Raw genomic sequence first — 24,720 nt, 5'->3', positions numbered from 1 at the left:
GTTCAAAATGTGTTGATTACATAAATATAATTTAATTTTCTCTGTAGCACTTCATGGATTTCATAAGCAGCACACCTTAGTTGTTCACACAAAGCATAAAGATAAAAAACAATATATACAGTGTTATCTTCATTTTAGATGTCAAAAAGTATTTGCGGCTCCCAGTGTTTTCTTTTGCGTGGAAACCGGGTCCAAATGGCTCTTTGGGTGTAAAAGGTTGCTGACCCCTGCTGTAGACAAACATCTACAAAAACGGATAATGTCATAAGAGCTCGCGGTGGGGCAGGCAGAACTGGGAGCACCCCCCACCCCCACCTCCGACCTCCTCGTTAAGTAGCAGATTGTGTGGAGACTCTTCACACTTGGAAGAAGGCTGCAGTCTGGGACCGACCACCTCACTTCCACTATTCTCTGGCCGGAGTCTACAGCGAAGACTTTTTAAATTTTACACTTGTTTAAGAAAACGATTTGTGTCCGTCTCCTCTGAAGGTCAGCGCCGCATTTTTGTTTGGGTGCAGTTTAAGGGGGATTGATTCACACGCCTTAATTTATCACCCGTTTAAAATCTGCGTGCTTTTTAAATTCTGCAATATTACTTTTTGTTGTTGTCGTTGTTGTTGTTTTTTATTCGGATTATATCTCCGCACTGATGTGCGTAATTGCGCACAGTGCCATGGCTTGATCCTCCATTACGCAAGGCAGTGGGAAGACTGTGTCCTCATAGGAGTGAATATTTACAATACACAATACAATACAATTTTATTTATATAGCACGTTTACACTGAACAGTAAGTCGTTAAAACAAGGTAAAATAGAGAAAATAGAGAAAACAAACAAAAAGCATTAGTAAGTAGAGATAGGGAGAAGTCATGATTATCCAGAGAAATGAGTAGCGATACAGCAGTTAATGAGCGTTGAGAATTAGCGCGTCGGAAAAGCCAGGTTGAATAGGTAAGTTTTCAAGCGTGCTTTAAAGGATTGAATGGAGTCAGAGGGACGAATGGTAGCAGGAAGACTATTCCACAGGTTTGGTGCTACAGAGGCAAAAGCAATATCACCCCTAGTCTTCATACGGTGCCTGGGCTGGGCCAGAAGTAACTGACCAGAAGATCGTAAAGAACGGCTGGGAGTATAGAGTATATTTCTCATCATGCAGAAATATTGAATGCATGACTTTACTCTGAGAGGAAATAATCTGAGCCACAAAAAGGAGAGAAAAAGAATATAATGCAGAGACAGAGAAAAGATTCTTTTCTTAAATATTTTGTAGATTTTGGAGAATTTTAGTCTTTTATATACAATAAAGCTTATCCTGTGATCTTATTGCTGCTCATGTGACATATTTCTCTCTTCAAAGTTGCGTTTTCTGGTTGTTTTAAGCATCATGTAGATTTAAATGAAGATAAAGGTGCATTAATGAGCTCTGAGGTTCATGTTCAGGGAGGAATAATAGTCTCATGAAGTCCCGAGGACGCCTAACTGCCTCCTTGGTTTCTCTCGCAGCTTTCTTCATACTACTGAGACCAGCAGAGCTGAAGATGAGGAGCAGGCTCTCTCTGGCAGCGGTTGCTGCCCTCATAGCACTGCTGCTGTCCTCCTCTCAGGCCCAGAAGATAGGTAAGACCGCTCTTCCTCCTCCTCTTCCTCCTCTTTGATCCAACACATCTGACTTCTTCCACCTCCCCTCACCTCTGTCTGTCCTCTGCCTGCTGTGTGTAACTGCACTTTTAGTCTAAATTAAAATAATGACTGAAGCAAACGTGTGCCTGTGAAGTGTTTTGCTTAAACTTCAGGTTTTATCTCACACGTATGATGATCCAATAATTCCATCAAAACTTAAACCTAGTTTAATTTTCCTGATAGGAGCTTTTTATTTTTTATTTTTAAAAGACATTTAAACCATTAAATATAGCCTACTGAGAGCAGTAATGCAGCTTAAACTTGAATGTATAGTTAAATGTGGCTTTGTGTTTGTGATTAAGATTTATAATCAGAATTTTTCCTGTGAAAAATTCTCATGTAATGCTTCCCATCAGAGCCAAAGGATGTGCTAATCCTTGGCAGAAGTTCCTGTTGTAACTGGAAGTAGACAAAAAGTGATTGCCTTCCCAACTGTGGTCAGGGAGAGCTGCTGTAAGGCATCTTTAACATGCTGCAGAAACATAATGCTGAAATGCTGCTCTTTAAAAACAGCGTAGGGGGTTTAGGGCTGATCAACAGTCATTCAGTGTGGATTTGGAATATGTGTGAGGATTTTTGTTTTTACCACTGTGAGACATCAGGTTTGTCATTATGCATCACAACCTACACTGAGACATGTGAAATTTAAATTTTAAACAGGGACATAGGTTACACAGTGTGTTAGGAGTGTGGATTATTTGTGTTACGTAATTTTAATCTGCTTTCTGATAGTGAGTTTTTGTGATGTACTCCTCTCTCCTCCTGATGTATTTCCTCTGACTTGTTCTCACTTTTCCCCTCACACAATAAGACTTTACAGACACTTGTGGTGGGTATCTGTTGTGTACCAGATGTGTGACTACCCCTATAACCACCACTGTTTCTGTGCAGATACTCAGTGTAACACTACAGCGAAGGCCGACATCGTGCTACTGCTTGATGGTTCCTGGAGCATTGGGGTTAACAATTTCCAAACCATCCGCAACTTCATCGCTCGCATGGTCAGCGTGTTTAACATCGGCCCAGACAGTGTCCAGATTGGTAAAGCTTTCACTGCTGCTATCGTATACTGTATCGTATTATCATACACTGGATCTTATTTCTGCCCCTCAGTGCATCGTTTGAAAAAAAAGCTGTTGCAGCTCCTTCTCCCTTTAATTTTTTTCTGATCAGATTATGAAGAATAAGTGATGTCAGTTTATTTATCTGACACGTTTAAAAACAGAAAATCGAGCAAGCAGCTGATATTAGAGATGCCCTGATGGAATGATAATGATACTTTGGCTCAAGGTATCTGCTGATACTAAGTACTGATCAGTACTTAAAAACACTTAAAGTAATAAGCTGGATTCTGTACTGTGAGAACAAAAGTGAGAAATTCATACATTAAACAACAATAACATAATAACTGTTTTGGGTGTGTGACAACATCAGGCTAAATTTAAACACTGGTGTCTGAAATCTACTGAATTGGTGTTCTGATTAGTCTTAGAGTCACAGGGTGCTGCATGCTGCTGTTATTTTTGAGAACAAATCAGTTTAAAGAAGTAAAATTACACACTACCTCTAGATAAAAGAAATTGGATGCATTTTTTGAAGTTGACTTAATTAGTTAAATTGTCATATCTTTGTATATTTTTGGAAAAGTCAGAGTTGCTGTATCTTTGGTGTTTTTCTACATTGTTTCTGCAGGTCTGACTCAGTACAGCAATAAACCAAAGACTGAATGGCACCTTAACGCCCACCCCACCAAAGCATCCCTGCTGCATGCTGTTGCCACCCTGCCATATAGAGGAGGAAACACACTGACAGGTGATTTTTAATTTAAAATTATTATTTTTATTTTTTTTACCAGTACAACAGCCCAGTCCTCACAGGGTTCAGACTGATCTGGTTGCCAGCTTGGGAGCCAACTTTGATTCATTGTTATTTATACTGTTTCAAATCACAATTTATACAAGTATAATTTCAAAGCACTTTATACAGTGAGGTCGAAGTATGTTATAGAGAGTCGGACGCTGTGGGAAAGAAAGATTCCCTTTTAACAAGAAGAACTGGGAGCAGAAACTGAGCTTAAAGTTTGGCAGGAGGGCTGGAGTTGATATATTGAAGATGATGTGCTTCCACAGGAATCGATAGCTTCCATTCAAACACAAATTAATCAAGGAAAAGTTAAAGATACATTCAGCATCACCTGATCTAACAGTAAGGTTTCTGAAAAAGAAATGTTTGAAGTCTAATCCTAAAGTAGACAGTGTCTGTTTCCTAAATCCAAATGAGCAGCTGGTTCCATAGGAGAGGGGTCTGATAGCTGAATGATCTCCTTTTAGAAACTCCAGGAACCACAAGCCTGCAGCCTAAGAGTAAAGTGCTTGGCTAGGCTAACAGGAGGCCTCTAAAAATGATGGATATGATAAATTCCTGAAGGCTGAAGATGTAGTCTCCTTTAAAGCTTTCAGTTTAGGTAAAAATACATTGACAAGGGCCATGTTTATTCCTCTCATTTGTGGAGCAAAGTGTCAGAGAAGCATTCCTTGTTGTTTCCCTCAAATGGGTCAGGCTTGTTTCAGAAGGGCTGCAGAAGCAGCATGCAGTGCTTTGTGATCTGCACACATAACTGAAACTTCTTCCTCACTGTCATACAGGAATGGCTCTAAAATATATCCTCAAGAACAGCTTCAAACCCAAAGTGGGGTTGCGTCCAGACTCCCAAAAAATCGGCGTCCTGATCACTGACGGAAAGTCCCAGGATGAAGTCATCTTAACTTCACAGAACCTGAGAGACAGCGGCATCGAGCTCTATGCTATTGGTGAGTGAGCTTCACTGGTTTGAAAAAAAGGAAGTGAAAACACATTTGAACTTTTGGATGATTGCTACCTGCATGCAGCGATCAGGAAAAGTACCTGACTTTACTAGAATGGGCTGAAAATGATCAACCAGCAGCCACTTTAGTCATCTTCCTCCATCAAACTCATGGTTTATTTTTCTCACAGGTGTAAAAAACGGTGATGAGATTGAGCTGAGGTCCATCGCCTCTGACCCGGATGACATTCACATGTACAACGTCTACGACTTCCAGTTCCTGGTGGACATCATTGATGAACTCTCTGTCAACCTGTGTAACAGTGTTAAGGGCTCAGGTAGGGAAGGAGTCATTTCAGCATTGTCAGAACAATCTTAAAGATGGGCCAGTGTTTCAAAAGGCTGCTCAGAGAATCTAGTCCGCATCTGATCTGAACAAGACTTCTGAGACATTTTTCATTTTCTTAAATCAAATAGTGATTTATTAATATTGTTGTCTCAGAGATGTCAGTCATTGGTTTGTGGACCCTTCAACTTTACCTCCATGCTTGTCATGGGAGTTAGAAGTGACCACATTTGGATGAGAGAGAGAAGTTGTCAGCTAATGCAAATAAGATGCAACTGTAACAGGTATTACAATTAAATAACATGAGATATGCATTAAATTATTGTCTCGACAACTTTGGACCAGTATCAGAAAGTTCTAGGTAAGACTATGGAGCCTTGAAAGGATCAGCCGAGAAGGAACCACACAATGATAGATAAGATGTGATTTGAATAGAAACTGTATTAAAAGCTGTAAAGTTTACAAACCCTGCCTGTCTAAAGCCGGCTTCCTACAGTGCACAAACGCACATTAAAGGGCCCAAAAATAAAATCAAGACCAAATATCCTCTTTAAGGAAATTCTCCAAAGAGTTTCAATTAAAGAGCTTCCGCTCCTGTTGCTCAGTCCACTTCTCTTTGGAAAGAGAAATTAGAGTTCCTTGTGTGTGTGTGTTTCTGTCCACTGGTTATAACACTACCCGGGTAGATTTTAAAGTGTTAGTCTTATCTGTGTCAAGGGATGTAGTGATAGTCCTGAGGTTCGCTGAAGATGGATCCCACGGCTGGCCACACCGTACTCGGGCCCGTCTACAGTCACTCTCTTGGGATTGGCTCGCCACTGAACCTACAGGGTTCAGGTCTCGAATGATCCAGTCCTGGTCAAAAACCAATCGGAGCTCGTGGTGAGATAGCTCGCCCGGCTGACGCAGCTTCCCACGGCCGTATTTCACAGATTTCAGATCCGGGATCTTTCAGCTAATTTGGCGGTTGCTTTGTGAGTAATGGCTTTCACAACAGGAAATGTTGGCTAACAGAAAGTCATTTCAAGGCATACTCGCCTCCTAGTGGTGGGGAGGGAAATTACACCTCCAACCTTATTCAGCAGCACAACCCACAAATCTGATGTGGGTTACACTCTCTCCTCCTGAACTCATGCACGTCCCTGTGCATGACAAGGTTCACACAAATCTTTCTTTGGGGAAAAAGGCAGAAGAAGAACCAGGTGCTTCACCTTCATTCACCATGTCATTCCACGCAGCGGTCAGCCCTTGGAAGAAAGACTTCACCACGGTGACAATTGGTTTCCCCAATTCAGTGTAGTCGAGCCTCATCGGTGGGTGACGGTCCTGCTCAGACCTCCTGATATGGACATCAGTGTCAGCTCGTTCCTCTACTTCACCACTCTCCTCCTGTCCTTCAGTTCCAGGATTATTCGTCACATTCTCCAACCTGTCCGGGAGGACTGGGATCTCTTTAGGTTGGTCCTCACTTAAGTCCTTGACCTCGTTAAGCAACTCCCCTTCCCCTGAACTGCCATCCAGCAACGTCCTTTGTCCCTCAGATTCAGTGGATGCACTATCATCCATCTTTGCTTCTCCCACAGATTCATGGGATTCAGGTGCTGGTACGTCCACAGCAGGAGATGAGGTCTGACCATCAACTGAAGTCTGCTCATCGCCCCATTGATCTAGTGTTTCATGGTAAATTGATGTGACATCAGGCATAACATTGGCACCTTCCGGAACATCCGTCGACTCGGCGGAGATTGATGTCAGATTATTCTTGTCGTGACTGGAACCTAGGTCTCTTGGGGCATTTTGCGTTGCAGCACCCCCAGTCCTCTCGGAGACTGGTTATATTTTGAACCAGGCAACGGGAACAATGTCCTCCTCATCTGAAGACTGGTCAAGCTCCCTGGTGCTGTTGGGAGTATTCTGACGCGTCCTAGGCTTTCTAGCTCGTTTTTGCTGAGCACGCTCCTCCGTTGGTGCAGCAAAAAATCCACATGGGAGCAAGACGTCGCGATGCAGCGTGCGCTTGGGACCCTCGCCATTCTCTGGTCTAACTGTATAGATTGGGAGGTCTCCAGCTTTCTTTACTACCACATGGACTGGGGACTCCCACTTGTCAGCAAGCTTGTGCTTTCCTCGAATACGCACGCTTTTGACGAGTACTCTGTCGCCAACGACTAAAACAGAAGGACTCACTCGCTTATCAAACCGAGTCTTATTCCTCTCAGCTACCTTGGCAGCAGTCCTTGTGGCAACTTCGTAGCTCTGCTCAAGACGAGATTTAAGGTCCTGTACATATTGGGAATGTGACTTGTGTTGCTGTTCTTTCACTGGTAACCCAAATGCGAGGTCGACAGGCAACCTTGGCTGGCGTCCAAACATTAGTTCATATGGTGTGAACCCAGTCACCTCACTCCTGGTACAGTTGTACGCGTGGACCAATGGCTTTACAAAGTCATTCCAGTGGGATTTTTCTTGACTTCCCAGAGTGCCAAGCATGTCCAATAGAGTGCGGTTGAAGCGTTCCACCGGGTTGCCCCTGGGGTGGTATGGTGTTGTTCGCGTTTTACGGATGCCCACAATCTGACAGAGTTCCTTGATCAACCGCGACTCAAAATCAGGACCTTGGTCGCTGTGCAGTTTCTCTGGGAATCCATAATGGATGATGAAATTGTCCCACAACCACTTTGCAACTGTTTGAGCCTTTTGATTTTGTGTTGGTCCAGCTATGGCATACTTGGTGAAGTGATCAGTGATCACGAGGATGTCCTTTGTGTTGCTTCTGTCCGGTTCAACAGACAAAAAGTCCATGCATACTAATTCGAGTGGTCGCGTCGTCGTTATATTCACCAGAAGTGCAGCTCTCTCAGGTAGAGCTTTCCTGCACACACACCTGGTACACGTCCTTATTTTCTTCTCTATGTCCGAAGCCATTCTTGGCCAGTAGAATCTAGCTCTGACTAGATCCACTGTGCGTTCCTTTCCCGTGTGGCCCATGTCGTCGTGCAGGCTTCTCAGAACCACGTCCTGAAGTTCCCCTGGCAAGACTAACTGATGTTGTGGGTGTCCCTCTTCTAGGCGTGTTCTATAGAGGATGCCATCTCGGAGCTCAAACTTGTTCAATTCTCTCAACAAGAGAGGCAAATCTGGAAGCTCAGTTCTTAGACTAGGTGGTGGGTTCACTCCGTGCTCAATCTGGGAAATGACATGCTTAATGCACTGATCAGCTCGTTGCTTGTCTCTGAGGTCCTCCTCTGAAAGGTTTGGGATGATGGGTAGTCCTCCAAGCCTGTCCTCATGCCCAAAGCTGTCAGGCACCGCATCTGCAGAAATGGCCAGGCTTTCAACCAGGGAGATACTACCATCACAGTCCATTGCATTGTCGGCACAATAGATAAGTTGTCTCTCACAAATGGCTTGAACGACCTCTGGATTAACCACTTCAATGTCTCCTGGGTCAGATAGGTGATGTTGAGTGAAACGATGTATCCTGTCCCACTCTTTCTGAGATGGTAGGTCATCGCGCAGATTGCCGTGAGGGCGTCGCAACAATGCGTCAGCATCTCCATTTTGTTTCCCAGGGCGGTACTGGAGCTTAAAAGAGAAGGTGGAGAGTGCAGCCAGCCACCTATAGCTGGTTGCATCGAGCTTGGCAGAAGTGAGTATGTAAGTGAGAGGATTGCTGTCAGTGACCACCGTAAACTGATTGCCATACAGATAGTCACTGAACTTCTCCATCACAGACCACTTCAATGCCAGGAACTCGAGCTTGTGAGCCGGGTAGCGGGATTCACTACGTGATAGCCCTCTGCTAGCGTAGGCAACAACACGCAGCTGCCCCTCCTGCTCCTGATACAAGGCCGCTCCGAGGCCAGTGGAGCTTGCATCCGTGTGTAGGATGTAGGGCAACGTGGGATCTGCAAAGGCTAGAACTGGGGATGTTGTCAGTTTGTCTATAATCATTTCAAAGGCCTGCTGGCAGGCAGGTGTCCAACGGTGCAGAAATGGTTCTTTTGGGTGGTAGTACTGCCCACTCTTGTCTTTTGACTTGGAATGCTTCTGAACAGGTGGGTACCCCGATGTCAGATCATTCAGAGGCTTTACTATGTTTGAATAGCCTTTGATGAACTTCCTATAGTACCTGCAGAATCCCAAAAAGGCTCTCAGCTCTTTTAGGCGTTGAGGAACTGGCCAGGTCTTTAACGCTGCTATCTTCTCCGGGTCTGTTTCCACTCCCCGCTCCGACACCACATGTCCCAGATAACGAACCGAAGACTGGAAGAACTTGCATTTTTCTGGAGACAGCTTCAGCCCGTACTCCTTCAACCGGTTGAGAACCTTGATGAGTCTGGCTTCGTGTTCCTCTAAAGTCTTCGAAAAGACTATCAGGTCATCCAGAAAAACTACAACCTCCTTCAGGTTCATGTCACCCATGCACTTCTCCATCAGCCTCTGGAAGGTACTTGGGGCGTTCGTCACTCCTTGAGGCATGCGATTAAACTCCCAGAACCCAAGCGGGCAGACAAAGGCAGTCTTGGGCTTATCAGCTTCATCAACCTCAATCTGGTAATAACCAGACTTGAGGTCGAGAACACTGAACCACCTGGAACCAGAGAGTGCTGCGAAAGTGTCATCCATCCTTTGGAGTGCGTATGCGTCCTTCACTGTCTGCAGGTTCAACTTCCTATAATCAATACAGAGTCGAACTTGACCATTCTTCTTCCTGACCACAACAATGGGAGATGAAAATGGAGACTCGCTCTCACGAATCACTCCAGCATCAAGAAGCTCTTGAAGATGTTTTCTGACAGCTTCCACGTCGTTTGGGTGGATCGGCCGGGCCCTGTGCTTGAATGGTGTTTGGTCAGACAGCTTGATGTGATGCTTTACTTTATCTGTCCTCCCAAAGTCAATATCATTCATGGCAAAGACTTCAGGCTGTTAGGATGCCTGGGTCGGTGACCCAGGGCTTTTGAGTTTATTATATTATTTATCATTTCTAGTCTTTGGTTTCTTTCTTTGAGTTCCGTCTTATGGTTTATGTCTCTGTGTTCTATAGTTGCTGTCTCCCCTGTTGGCTGTATCCCCTTGTTAAGTTCGCGTCTCTGTGTTATGTTTCCTGTTTTACTTTGGAAGTCCATGTTTCATGTTAGTGTATCTGGTTTTGCTCTCCTTGTCTCGTTAGTCCTGATTTGCCCCAGCTGTGTTTCCCTCCTGTTGCCCATTCCCTGATTGCTCCCTCTATGTATTTAAAGCCTGTGTTTCAGTTTGTCATTGTCGCGATCTACCGTTTATTTTGCTGTGTGTTTTGTCTGCTTGCCTGAGTTTATTTTTTGCACTCTGGAAGTTTGTTATTTTGAGTTCAGCATTAAAGCTGTTGTGAGTTCACCTTTTGACTTTGACTTGCGTCTGCACTATGGGTCCACCATTCCTGCCTGCACACAGCCTACGCCTAACACAGGCATGCCATTCAGCTTTTTCACAATTCTGTCTCTCCACTCTGGAGAGATTTGGGATTCCCCAAAGTCAAAGACCAGCTGAGGTTGATCAGGGGACTTGGATCCAGGTAGCTTGATTGGCTCCTGACCCTCCGTCGCACTCTGTTTGTGTGGTAGAATAGCCTGGATTGCATTGAGCTCAGCAATCACGCTCTTGGCCGGAATAGTGATGTCGTGCTCAGACGGATTAGAAATCACAACTGGTAGCCTGCATGGGGCTCTGGTCGGTATGTTGAGGAGGCAGGTCTTTACTAGAAGTCCTCCAGGCAGAGATGATGTAGGGTACTCCACGATGGCACACTTCTCCGACTGGAATCCCTTGACTGCTACGGTTCCCTCTAAAACAACAGTTTCTCCAGCCGGAACAACCTTCTTTTCTTTCCCATGCATCCTCACCACTCCAATGTTACTGTCGTGACATTGTTCATGTCGCAGCTGTAATACTTTCAGCACAGTCTTGTAGCCATCTGCTGAGGTGTGGTGGATCACTGGACCTTTCTCTTTGTGCATGTTATATGCCACATCACGGGTAACCCCATTGGCACCTTCAACTTCCAATAGATCATACAGTGGCTCTATCTGTGTTTCAAACAGATGTTGATCAAAGAAGGACTTGGTAACCGTAGTCACTTGTGAACCTGTGTCAATCAGACAGTTAAACTGTTTATCTTGGATCATCACTTGGCATGTACTCTTTGTACCTATCAGTTTTGGGGAAACCTTCGAAAGGTGTTTCCTGACATTACACTGGTTCAAAGCAGCACTTAATTTAGGTGTAGCGTCTTTATTAACAGGGCGCTGGTGAGCTGCTTCAGCCTCAGTTTGCCCTACAACTGAGGCTTCATCTAAAAATTTTCATTGGGAGTTAGATGGTCTGTTGCATCCCAAAGACGCTGCTTTTCTCTTAGCTGACTTCTTTTTTTATCAACGAGAGTGGGGTTTGGTGCAAGTCCAAGGTGCAAGTCCAAAGACATGCACCTTGTGGGGATAGGTTAATTGGATAATTCAAATTGCCACTAGGTGTGAATGTGCGAGTGAATGTGAGTGTGAATGGTTGTCTGTCCCTGTGTGTTGGCCCTGCGACAGACTGGCGACCTGTCCAGGGTGTACCCCGCCTCTCGACCTATGACAGCTGGGATAGGCTCCAGCGCCCCCCGCGACCCTGAAAAGGATAAGCGGAAGCGAATGGATGGAGAGTGGGGTTTGGTTCGTTAGTGCAAGTTGAGGAAATATGGCCATCCTGACCACACTTGAAACAATACCAGGCCTTTGGCCTTGCGTTCTGTTTTGGGTTGGATGGCTTCCAGCTTGGCGCTCTAGGGTTAAGTTTAGGTGGTACTGGTCGGCTGGATGTGTGCTCAGCGCTCCCCTTGGGTTTCGAGGTCTTTTGGGATTTCTTTGACATCAGTGCGGTAAGCTGGCTCTGAAGAGATGCAACCTGCTGTTTGAGTTCCACCAATGTGTTGGACTCGGGTGGGATCACTACTTGCTGGCTGCAGGCACATGTGCTTTGCGAGCTAGTAACGGCCCGCTGTCGATTTGAGCCGAGGTGCTTTTTCATGCATGTGACTTTGGCTGCATGTCTATCCTCTTCAGTACGGATCTGTAACAGAAGCTCTGCAAACACTGGAGGGTGACTTTTCTTTTCTTCTAGGTTGAGGTCAGAGAGCAAGATGTTGTCCCAACAACCGCGGCAGAATTGCTTGAGAATATATTTGTCTGCTTCTTCAGCAGCAATCCTTCACCTCTTAACAGCAAGGTTTAGAACAGCCTGGAGGCGGCAGAGGTAAGACGAAGCCTTTTCACCAGGATCCTGAAGAGTGTTCATAAACTGGGCGAAAAGTTCTTCGCCATCTTCAACAGTTCCAAAGGCTACATCCAGCAGTTGAAGGTAAGTTTCAGGGGTAGCTTCAGGACTTAGCCTTTTGACAATATCTGCTGCGGGGGAAAGCAAGCTCTCAACCATTTTCCAAGACTTCTGAAGATTGGACAGAGTGGAATCTTTCCTGAGAAGCTCAGCATGTGATCGCCATGTGTCGTAGTCAGTCTCATTACTGGGTCTTGGGGTTTTACCTGAAAATGGGTGAAGCTTGATGGGAAAATGTGGATGTGTGTTACAGTCACTTTTCCTTACAATGTGTTCAACGATGACCTTTTGAACTTCAGGTGGATGCAGGTCGCTCTCCCTGATGGGTAGATTTTGCCTCAGGATGGTGGGTGGCTTTGGTTCGGGGCAATCTTGACCGGAATCCATCAAGGAGGGACTTCTGAACATCCGGTGATCTGAGGTTTCAACTGTTTCAAGAGATGTGTCGAACGGTTTGGCTACAGATGCCTCATCATTGCTGTCTGTTCCAATTGCCTCACTGATCTCTGACATCATGTCTCTCAGCACTTCTTTGTAGTCTTTCCCACTTAATTTTGCCAATTTCTTTATCTCATTGAGGTAGGTTTTGGTAACATTGCAGCCAACCTTTGTAGTGTAAATGCTAGCCAAAGCTTGAACGAGATACCTGACACTTGGGTTCTCTTTGAGTTCATGTGTGTAAGGCAAAAGAGGAGATAAGGCTTCAATGGCGGCACCATCTTGATACTCAATAATCAGGTTTTTATAAAACTCTGATTCAGCATCAGTTACTGAAACAAGCCTAAAAGAACCATATTTCTTCAGAAAGTCTATAATCTCCTCATCTTCTGGCGATCCAAGCAATCCACTCACAATCACTGCATTTGGGACTTTGATACCCGAGTTAGCTATGAACTCCATCTTTGGCAATGACGCTAAAGCATTTAAACACTTTTTTTTCTCCATACAATTTCCCAAACTTGAGATATGTTTCACTGCTGACACTTAACTAGGCTCCTGGCTGGCTTGCCACTTTTGTAACAGGTATTACAATTAAATAACATGAGATATGCATTAAATTATTGTCTCGACAACTTTGGACCAGTATCAGAAAGTTCTAGGTAAGACTATGGAGCCTTGAAAGGATCAGCCGAGAAGGAACCACACAATGATAGATAAGATGTGATTTGAATAGAAACTGTATTAAAAGCTGTAAAGTTTACAAACCCTGCCTGTCTAAAGTCAAGCTTCCTACAGTGCACAAACGCACATTAAAGGGCCCAAAAATAAAATCAAGACCAAATATCCTCTTTAAGGAAATTCTCCAAAGAGTTTCAATTAAAGAGCTTCCGCTCCTGTTGCTCAGTCCACTTCTCGTTGGAAAGAGAAATTAGAGTTCCTTGTGTGTGTGTGTTTCTGTCCACTGGTTATAACACTACCCGGGTAGATTTTAAAGTGTTAGTCTTATCTGTGTCAAGGGATGTAGTGATAGTCCTGAGGTTCGCTGAAGATGGATCCCACGGCTGGCCACACCGTACTCGGGTCCGTCTACAGTCACTCTCTTGGGATTGGCTCGCCACTGAACCTACAGGGTTCAGGTCTCGAATGATCCAGTCCTGGTCAAAAACCAATCGGAGCTCGTGGTGAGATAGCTCGCCCAGCTGACGCAGCTTCCCACGGCCGTATTTCACAGATTTCAGATCCGGGATCTTCAGTTAATTTGGCGGTTGCTTTGTGAGTAATGGCTTTCACAACAGGAAATGTTGGCTAACAGAAAGTCATCTCAAGGCATACTCGCCTCCTAGTGGCGGGGAGGGAAATTACACCTCCAACCTTATTCAGCAGCACAACCCACAAATCTGATGTGGGTTACACAACCATAAACTGTACATGCTCAAAACACTGAGTAAGTAATCAGTGAGTAATCAGGTCATCTTATTTATTTAAGGTTATCGAGGTGGATCCATGGAGCTAAACATAAACTAAGTATTGCTATGAGCAACAAACTCACCAAAACTGAAGTACAGACTTCTGGGACACTCTGTTAGTATAATTAACCACACAGCAGATAATTACATTAAAATGCTCCAAGAAGCACCAGCAGCACAAAGCTGTTGTAGAGGTCCACTTCAGTGATTTGAATTAGCGTAGGTGAAGCCAAGTGGAGACAGCTAGTAACAACGGCCGCTTGTGTCTGCACCATCCTGTTAGCCATAATGGCCACATCCTTAACTTTAAGCCTTAACAAAATCCAAATGGGTGACTTATCCAAACAGCTGTTATCGACCTATCCCAATGTTTTATTGTACATGTACAATGACAATAAAAGGCTTTTCTGTTGTGTTCACCACCTGTATAGATTTTATCAGAACAAGCTTAAAGAAGGATCACAATTTTGTATCCTCCTTTTTTGAAAGAACTATTGTAGTGATTCATTAATATTGTTGGCTCATAGATGTCAGTGGTTGGCTTTTGAACACTGAATACTTGTTACCCACTATTTTATGGGATCCTTTTTGAAGCCTCGATTTTAACACCATTGCATCACCATCTGAGTTGTTATGAACTAGAGTAGACTTAGTAGAAGGGCTGCTAGTTCAGTTAATGCCACAATAAGCCACATTATTTGTGATAATGCAATAAAATTACTCCAAAAGGCAGTGATATTATAACCATGAACCATAAACCATTTTGCTCATTTTGCTTTAACCGTCAATAAAATATAAATGGGGGAAGTATAGAAAAAATAATCCCTCTTTATGACGTGTGTCATAAATAAATGTAAATGTATATGTGTTTATTTCAGCTGTTGGAGATTTTAACATGGGAGTCTGAGGGGACTGACTCGTTTTTGGAGCCAGCCCCAAGTGGGCATCGGGGGAACTGCAGATTTTAGCATTTTTCAGCCCTGCAGGTTTCTGCTTTAAAACAAACCCTGGATAAGTCAAATATACTTTGTTTAGGTTTCCCCAGGACATATTTAAAGGGGAACTGGTCTAACTAGTTTCTCTTTAATGATACTGAAACATGTTGTTGCAGTATTAAAAGTGCATTCTATGTTTTCAGCCTCTGCTGATGGGAAAACACTAAGAGTGTCAGACAAGACAGAGAAAACCATGAGAGTCACGTGGACGGCGGCGCCGGGCAAGTTGCTCAACTACTGGCTGAAGTACGTTCCTCACAATGGAGGCAAAGAAGTGGTCCAGAAAATCCCTGCAAAGGCCACTTCTACTGTCATGAAGAATCTGAAGCCCGCGACCACATACAATATCACCGTTCTACCCATCTACAATCGCAGGGAAGGAAAAGCAAGGCAAGGAGTAGGAACGACACGTACGTTGGTCCATAATTCAACCCTCTGAGAGACAGCACACTGCAGAAACATGTCCATCTTAGCCAAGATGTTTAAACCTGTGCTCAGTCTAAAAATATGATCGCTGGTGGAACTGAACGATTAAAAAATCTGCTGCTGAGTGGCCCCTTACATTACACTTAAAAATGTAGTAGCCCTGCTTATCCATAGTGAGTAAAGTTCAAATCTACTGAGATCAGACGAGTTTAGCTCAGGTGCTGGATGCAATGGGCACATAGTCACTCATTCAAAGTCAATTTTTGTAAGCTTCTAATTTTAAAGGAGATCTTACATGATGAGGAAAATGAAATCTGAGGCCCACACTAAGGATGTGTGAGGATGTATAGCATCCAGGGTTTAATCCTCAGTACTGAATATTGAAGAATTGTCTGTGTTTTCCAGGCAGTGGATAAACCTGGTATATTTGATGATTTATTCACACTTTTTCAGAGAAACCCCACAAGTCACAGTGCCTGTTTATGTTTCTTTGGTCCAAGTTGCAGATTTTTTTTTTCCCATTTTCCCATCAAAAATTTCACGAACCGACTTCAAGTTTAAACTACTTGTTAAGAGGAGTATTTTTCACACCACAGGTGCTGCAGCGCCTCCTCACGAGAACACTAAAATCACAGATAAACACGTGCTCAATCACACGCTAGCATTACTAACGCACAGCATGACACAGGGCTTCCTAATGGTTGGCACCGGATTCAAAGAACTGTATTATGGACTAATGAGAAACTGGCTTGAATGTGGCGTGGCTGATCCTTAAAAACCTTCGCCAAGAGTTGGAGTTGTGTCGAGTTTAGTTCTAGGTTAGTTTGTCCTGAATTTCCTGCTGATTTCTTCTATTGCAGTGTCACCGTACAAGAGTCCCTGGAACCTTCAAACTTCACAGCCCACCAGGACCAGTTTCAGAGTGTCCTGGGATCCAGCACCTGGGGATATCAGTGGCTACAAAGTCACATTTCACTCAGGGAATAATGCTGACCTTAAGGAGCTCTTTATCGGCCCCTTCGTTAACACAATTGTTGTAGAGAAACTCAGGTAAGCTTTCAGAGTTATTTCATGCCATACGTAGAGGATTTCATTTAAAAGGAAACAACAAATATGCAATGGTGAAGAAGACAATCAACAGGAAAAGGCTTAGATGGACACTATGCAAGCAGAACTCATTATTTCTATAACTTGTGAACAGGATTTCTCATGGTGTGCTGTGTGGCAGGCAGGATGACCCAAATACAGGACTCATAAACAGAGGAGTAAATTCAAAATGGCAGCTTTAATGCTGGAAAGCTTCAAATCCACATACAAAGCAAAGGAAGAAACTAGAAACAAGTAACAAACTAAAACATTTGAAAATAAACATAGCTGGGACTAAATAGATATGATAAGACAAGGGGAAGCAAAAATAGATACACTGACATGAAACAAGGGACCATCGAAGTAAAACAAACAAGAAGAAAAACAGAGTCCAAGGCACAAAACTAGGCACAAGAGTCCAAAACCAAGCACAAAAGTCCAAATAACAAGGAAAGGGGCAGTCTTGTGGGTGAATCAAATCTGGAGGCCGACAGCGTGGAAAACTGCGGCAGCGCAGGCAAAGAAGGTCTGGAGGCCAACTGATGGTGGCGTGGCTACCACAGGCAGTTGGTGGAGTTGATGGTTTGACAGATTCTCCAGAGTCACCAGCAGAGACGGGAACCGGCGTGGAAACCATGCGTAGCTGGAAGGACTCTCCAGAACCGCCAGCGGACACAGCAGGTGGTGAAGCTGAAGGCGATGGCTGGATGGGCTCTCCAGAGCTGCCACAGGGAACAGACAGCTGGCGAGGCTCACCTGAGCCCCCAATGGGAACAGACAGCAGGTGCGGCTCACCTGAGCCCCCACCAGGAACAGATGGCTGGCGCAGCTAACCTGAGCCCCCACCGGGAACAGATGCAGAGCCAGCAGGTGCTGAGACCTCTGGCTGAGGCGATGCAGGGCCAGAAGGTGCAGAGACTCCTGGCTGAACAGCTTAGCAGGCGGCTGAGTTGATGACTGACCAGGTGGCTGAGCAGATTCCTGAGCTAGTGACTGAGCTAGAGATAGAAGCAGTGGTTTAGTGGTGGTTGAGCTAGTTCTCCTGAGCTCCCAGAAAACGAGAGAAACGTCTGGACAAGCTCACCTGAGCCTCCAGTGGAGACAGTAATGGGTGCAGGCCCCTGCCGGGCACTAGCCACTCCACCCGAGTAGTAGGTATGGGTTCAGAGGTCGGCTGTGTCCTGGCAGGCATCACCTCAGGGACCGGCACAGGTACCGGGACAGACCGGACACTAGTCGCTCCCACCCAAGGAATAGGTACAGGTGCAGGAGTGAACTGGTTCTTGGCCGCCCTCACCCTGGGAACTGGAACAGGCAGTGGCAACAGCTGGGCAGCTGCTGTCACCACCTGAGAAGCTGGTACAGGTGCAGGGACTAGCAGAGCCTCAGCTGGCCTGGAAACTAGAGCAGGGACCAACCAGGGCCTAGCCCCCCTCACCTGGGAAACTGACTCGGGTGTAGGGGAAGGCTGGACCAGGAACAGGAACACAGTGAGGCAGGGGAGCAGGCTCGGATGCAGCGAAAATAGGTTTTAGACCTTTTCCACCATGATGAACAGTTTTGAAAGTCGAGAAGAGCATAAGAAAAATAGTCATTTTCATTAACCACTGGGAGTTGCTCAGTGAATGAAGAGTGCTGGCGGCGTAAGCACCGCTTTGTCCGGGGGACAGAATTCATTCATTTATTATTATTATTATTATTATTATTATTATTATTATTATTATTATTATTATTATTATTATTATTATGATATGAATTGAGCTGCGCCTCCAGTGCGCAGGAGGATTCCCAACTGAAGTGGACGAGGTTTGGATGCTCACGGAGCAGCAGGTGAAGTTCTATGGAAATTCTGCACACCTACGAGAGCCAAATGTACACTTTGAGTAAACTCAAAACGGCAGCTTTAATGCTGTAAAACCTCACATCCAAATACAAAGCAAAAGAAGAAACTAGAAACAAGAAACTAAAACTAAAACACTAGAAAATAAACCAGGAACTCAAAATTAGGAGTAGACTTGGCACACTGAGGGAAGAAACACACAGCATAGTGAGGGTACAACACAAAAAAACCCAAGGAAAATGCAGGGCTTAAATGCACAAGGGTGCAACGAGGGAATGGGAAACAGGAGGGAAACACAGCTGGGACTAATTAGACATGATGAGACAAGGGGAAACAAAACTAGATACAGTGGCTTGCAAAAGTATTCGGCCCCCTTGAACTTTCCCACATTTTGTCACATTACAGCCACAAAGGTTGTGTGATTGAATCAAATTAAAGTCAAATATATTTAGCTTGAAACAAAACACAAACAAACAAAAAGGAGAAAATGGCAAAGATGAGAAAAATTGAAGAAGATTTGGAGGAGATTAAGCTGTCGCTTAACTCGTTGTCAACAGACGTCGAAAGAATAGTTAAGCAACAAGGAATGTTAACGACTTTAATGGACCAAATCAAAGAATTAAAAAGCTTGATTAAGGAAAAGGATAAAAGGATAGCTCTTGGAAAGGAGAGTGGAGGATTTAGAACAGCATGCACGACTGGAGGACGTAATTAGGACGTAATTATTACCGGTTTGGAAACCAAACGCAGGAGCTATGCAAGAGTTACTGAGACTGGGAGTGGTGTGAGGTCTGGCAGAGATGAGCCCCCGGTGGAGGAGCAACAAACACTAGAGCATCAGGTAGTGGAGTTTTTTGCGAGTAAAAAACTTCCCCTGCATAGCAACAACATCGCGGCGTGTTATACCCTCCCCAGAAAGAATGCCAGGGCACCTCCAGCAATAGTAGTAAAATTTGTGAATCGAAAACACAAAATTGAGCTACTGAGGCAGTCCAGACAACTGAAAGGGAGTGGAGTATATGTGAATGAACATCTCACGAAAAAGAACGCCGATATTGCCAGACAAGCCCGTATCATGCGTAAAGAAAAAAAAATCCAAGCAACATGGACAAGAAATTGCAAAGTGATGATAAAGCTCAACGGAACACCAGAAGAAGCCAAGGTTGTAATGATCAGGGATCTTCATGATTTGGACAACTACGGGGGATGATTACACTGTTGTGGTCGGACGGCAGAAGGTCTGTTATGATGTGTTTGCTAACAACTAGCCGAACTTATTCAATGAAAGACACTATTTCCGACTGTCGGAGGGGGAAAATGGCAAGGTATGAGACAGTCGACTGGAAGAATATTATTGTGAAGCTGCAGGTGGATATGGAACTGGGATCGACGGTGTCACCATTATGCGCGGAGACGATATATAGATTTGAGCCGCAGTTATTTATGGATCAGAAAGAACTGTATAGCTATGAGTGGTTTCTCAAAATATGTTGTGAAATACTTGGGTATGTCATAAGGATAACAGACATTTAAAGAATACCCAATCACAATGACTGAAGATTCGGATTACAAATTACATGATTTTGAAAATAATATCGATCCAGAAAGGAATGTGCTTAATGCAATTAATGTTACATGCGAGTATTATACTGAGAATCAATTTAGGGATAATGTTGACTTAGGCAATACATTTTCATTAATTCATTTCAACTGTAGAAGCCTCTATAAAAGTTTTGTTCTGATCAATGATTTTTTGAATACTTTGAAAGGCAAGTTTAGAGTGATAGCACTATCAGAAACATGGATAGATGAGGACAGGGGTTGGGACTTTCACATTGATGGGTATGAATTATATCATATAAGTAGATCTAATAAGAAGGCAGGAGGTGTGGCACTTTTTGTTGATAGTGATTTGAAATGTAAACAGGTTGAATATATGTCTGTGGCTATTGATGATTTAATGGAGTGTGTGACAGTAGAAATAGAAATGGAAAGAAAGAGTAATATAATTGTTACTTGTATGTATAGGAGGCCTGGGACATTAATAGAAACATTCACAGATGTAGTAGAAGATTTATTGAGCAAGGTAAAGGGAAATAAGACATTCTGTATTTGCGGGGATTATAATATTGATTTTTTAAAAATGTCCAATCATAAGGCATCATCAGATTTTTTTGAGTTATTATTTGGAAGAGGGTTTTACCCTCTGATTACTAAACCTAGTAGAATAACTGAAAAGTCAGCTACTTCAATTGATCACATTTTCATTAATTGCTTGGAAAGCAACATTATAAGTGGTCTTGTCATAAATGACATAAGTGATCATTTACCTGTTTTTGTAACTTTAGATTATAAAATGACACAAAAGGAGGAAGTGTGTGTGGACAGATACAGTGGCTTGCAAAAGTATTCGGCCCCCTTGAACTTTTCCACATTTTGTCACATTACAGCCACAAACATGAATCAATGTTATTGGAATTCCACATGAAAGACCAATACAAAGTGGTGTACACGTGAGAAGTGGAACGAAAATCATACATGATTCCAAACATTTTTACAAATAAATAACTGCAAAGTGGGTGTGCGTAATTATTCAGCCCCGGAGTCAATACTTTGTAGAACCACCTTTTGCTGCAATTACAGCTGCCAGTCTTTTAGGGTATGTCTCTACCAGCTTTGCACATCTAGAGACTGAAATCCTTGCCCATTCTTCTTTGCAAAACAGCTCCACAACTGCCCTGTGACGGCCTCAGAGGTTGTCTCAGAGAATATTGGGAGCAACAACACCATGAAGTCCAAAGAACACACCAGACAGGTCAGGGATAAAGTTATTGAGAAATTTAAAGCAGGCTTAGACTACAAAAAGATTTCCCAAGCCTTGAACATCCCACGGAGCACTGTTCAAGCGATCATTCAGAAATGGAAGGAGTATGGCACAACTGCAAACCTACCAAGACAAGGCCGTCCACCTAAACTCACAGGCCGAACAAGGAGAGCGCTGATCAGAAATGCAGCCAAGAGGCCCATGGTGACTCTGGACGAGCTGCAGAGATCTACAGCTCAGGTGGGGAATCTGTCCATAGGACAACTATTAGTCGTGCACTGCACAAAGTTGGCCTTTATGGAAGAGTGGCAAGAAGAAAGCCATTGTTAACAGAAAACCATAAGAAGTCCCGTTTGCAGTTTCCCACAAGCCATGTGGGGGACACAGCAAACATGTGGAAGAAGGTGCTCTGGTCAGATGAGACAAAAATGAAACTTTTTGGCCAAAATGCAAAACGCTGTGTGTGGCGGAAAACTAACACTGCACATCACCCTGAACACACCATCCCCACTGTCAAATATGGTGGTGGCAGCATCATGCTCTGGGGTGCTTCTCTTCAGCAGGGACAGGAAGCTGGTCAGAGTTGATGGGAAGATGGATGGAGCCAAATACAGGGCAATCTTGGAAGAAAACCGCTTGGAGTCTGCAAAAGACTTGAGACTGGGGCGGAGGTTCACCTTCCAGCAGGACAACGACCCTAAACATAAAGCCAGGGCAACAATGGAATGGTTTAAAACAAAACATATCCATGTGTTAGAATGGCCCAGTCAAAGTCCAGATCTAAATCCAATCGAGAATCTGTGGCAAGATCTGAAAACTGCTGTTCACAAACGCTGTCCATCTAATCTGACTGAACTGGAGCTGTTTTGCAAAGAAGAATGGGCAAGGATTTCAGTCTCTAGATGTGCAAAGCTGGTAGAGACATACCCTAAAAGACTGGCAGCTGTAATTGCAGCAAAAGGTGGTTCTACAAAGTATTGACTCAGGGGGCTGAATAATTACGCACACCCCACTTTGCAGTTATTTATTTGTAAAAAATGTTTGGAATCATGTATGATTTTCGTTCCACTTCTCACGTGTACACCACTTTGTATTGGTCTTTCATGTGGAATTCCAATAAAATTGATTCATGTTTGTGGCTGTAATGTGACAAAATGTGGGAAAGTTCAAGGGGGCCGAATACTTTTGCAAGCCACTGTATGTAAGAATTAGAAATGATGATGCAATAAATAAGTTCAGGCAAGATCTTATGAAAGAAGATTGGAATGAGGTTTATGTAAATGACGTCAATGCTGCATACGAGGCATTCTTAAACATTTATTTGGTTTTGTATGAAAATCACTGTCCACTGGTAGTATATAAGCAAAAGAAAAAGAAAACTACTGGTAAACCATGGATAACAAAAGGACTAGAAAATGCATGTAAAAAGAAAAATAAACTGTATAGAGATTATATAAAACTTAGAACAAAGCCTGCTGAAATGAAATATAAAGTTTATAAAAATAAGTTAGTATTAATTATCAGAAAGGCTAAGAAAGAGTATTATAATAAATTATTTTACAAAAACAAAAATAATGTTAAGGGTACGTGGAATATCTTAAAAAATGTATTGGGTAATAAATATACATCTTTAAATTTACCTACTTACTTTAATAAGACAAATAAGGTCGTAAGTGATATGAATGAAGTGGTAAATGAATTTAATTCTTTTTTTATAAATATTGGGCCTAACCTGGCAAACTTAATTAGAAAACAGGATGATTCAGAATGGAATGACGAATGGAAAGGAGATAGCAGAGTGGTACAGTCTATGTTTTTAGGGGAAATCACTGAAAAAGAAATCATAGCTATTGTAGCAAATTCTAAAAACAAGACATCCACTGACTGTGATGGGTTAGACATGGTCATCGTAAAAAAGACCTTGGATTGTATAATCAAGCCTCTCTGTTATATTTTTAATCTCTCATTTTATACGGGTGTATTTCCTGACCGAATGAAAGTGGCAAAAGTTATCCCTCTTTACAAATCAGGAGACAGACATAGTTTTAATAATTATAGACCAGTATCATTGCTATCACAGTTTTCTAAAGTGCTTGAAAAACTCTTTGCACAAAGATTTGATAGTTTCATTGAAAAACATCAATTGTTAAGTGAAAGTCAGTACGGATTTCGACGGAACAGATCAACAGCAATAGCATTAATGAACACTATTGAAGACATTTCATTAGCAACACATAATAATAAATATACTATAGGGGTATTCATTGATTTAAAAATAGCTTTTGACACTCTGCAACACTCCATTTTGATTTCTAAGTTAAGTACTTATGGTGTGAGAGGAATAGTATTGAACTGGTTAAGCAGTTATTTAGATAATAGGTTTCAGTATGTGCAGTGTTTAGGCAATTCATCTGATAGAATGAAAATAGAATGTGGGGTCCCTCAAGGTTCTGTTTTAGGACCAAAACTTTTTAATTTATATATAAACGACATTTGTGATGTGTCAAAAATGTTAAATTTTGTTTTGTTTGCAGACGATACAAATTTTTATTGTTCCGGAGAAAACTTGAAAGAAGTGGCTAAAATTATGGTTATTGAAATGAAAAAAATTAAAAAATGGTTTGATGTAAATAAGTTATCGCTGAATTTGGAAAAAACAAAGTTTATGATATTCGGAAACCGTGTAAAGGAGGAAGAGATAGTATTATCTATAGAGGGAGTATCAATTGAAAGAGTGACAGAATTGCGTTTTCTGGGTGTAATAGTGGATGACAAGTTAACATGGAAATCTCATATTGAACATGTTAAAAAAAAGTTGGCTAAAAGTATTTATATCATGGGTAATCTAAGATATATATTAGATTACAAGACAATGAGAATAATATATTTCTCATTGTTTTTACCCTATCTGAGTTATTGTGTTGAAGTATGGGGGAATACATACGTGACTAATATGAAACCACTTTTCAGTTATTTATTTGTAAAAAATGTTTGGAATCATGTATGATTTTCGTTCCACTTCTCAAGTGTACACCACTTTGTATTGGTCTTTCACGTGGAATTCCAATAAAATTGATTCATGTTTGTGGCTGTAATGTGACAAAATGTGGAAAAGTTCAAGGGGGCCGAATACTTTTGCAAGCCACTGTACACTGAGGGACCGACAAAGTAAAACAGGAAGTGTAACACAGAGACGCAGACTTGACAGTGAAACAGAGAGACATGACTGACCGGGTGGACAGAGGGAACATGGAGACAAGACATGAATCATGGAACACAGGGAGGCCAGAGTGACCGAAACTAAAAGCTAAAAAACACAACAAATTTAACATTTAAACAGAAAACCATCAAGATAACTCAAAACCATGAATATCAATAATCAAAGAATACAAATTAAACAGATCAATAACACTGGGTCACAGACCCAGTGTCGTGACAGGATTTGGTCCAGAAAAGT

At 42.9% G+C, this 24,720-nt stretch overlaps 1 protein-coding gene across 2 annotated transcripts in view; it reads left to right on the top strand.

The window, feature by feature from the left end:
* Window positions 1–356: 356 nt before the first annotated feature.
* Window positions 357–24,720, top strand: part of LOC116329584 (collagen alpha-1(XII) chain-like) — a 45,555-nt gene continuing 21,191 nt past the window's right edge. For both annotated transcript variants that reach the window (XM_039599456.1, XM_039599457.1), the window contains exons 1-8: window positions 357–489; window positions 1,504–1,617; window positions 2,572–2,721; window positions 3,373–3,492; window positions 4,326–4,490; window positions 4,675–4,821; window positions 15,231–15,497; window positions 16,374–16,563. In XM_039599456.1, the coding sequence (XP_039455390.1) occupies window positions 1,539–1,617; window positions 2,572–2,721; window positions 3,373–3,492; window positions 4,326–4,490; window positions 4,675–4,821; window positions 15,231–15,497; window positions 16,374–16,563 (1,118 nt within the window). In that variant the 5' untranslated portion in view covers window positions 357–489; window positions 1,504–1,538. The remainder of the gene's footprint in view (window positions 490–1,503; window positions 1,618–2,571; window positions 2,722–3,372; window positions 3,493–4,325; window positions 4,491–4,674; window positions 4,822–15,230; window positions 15,498–16,373; window positions 16,564–24,720) is intronic.

Source organism: Oreochromis aureus, linkage group 15 (genome assembly GCF_013358895.1).
Source record: "Oreochromis aureus strain Israel breed Guangdong linkage group 15, ZZ_aureus, whole genome shotgun sequence".
NCBI lineage: Eukaryota > Metazoa > Chordata > Actinopteri > Cichliformes > Cichlidae > Oreochromis > Oreochromis aureus.
The sequence above is the reverse complement of the archived record's forward strand: the minus strand, read 5'-3'. Positions and strand labels throughout refer to the sequence as shown.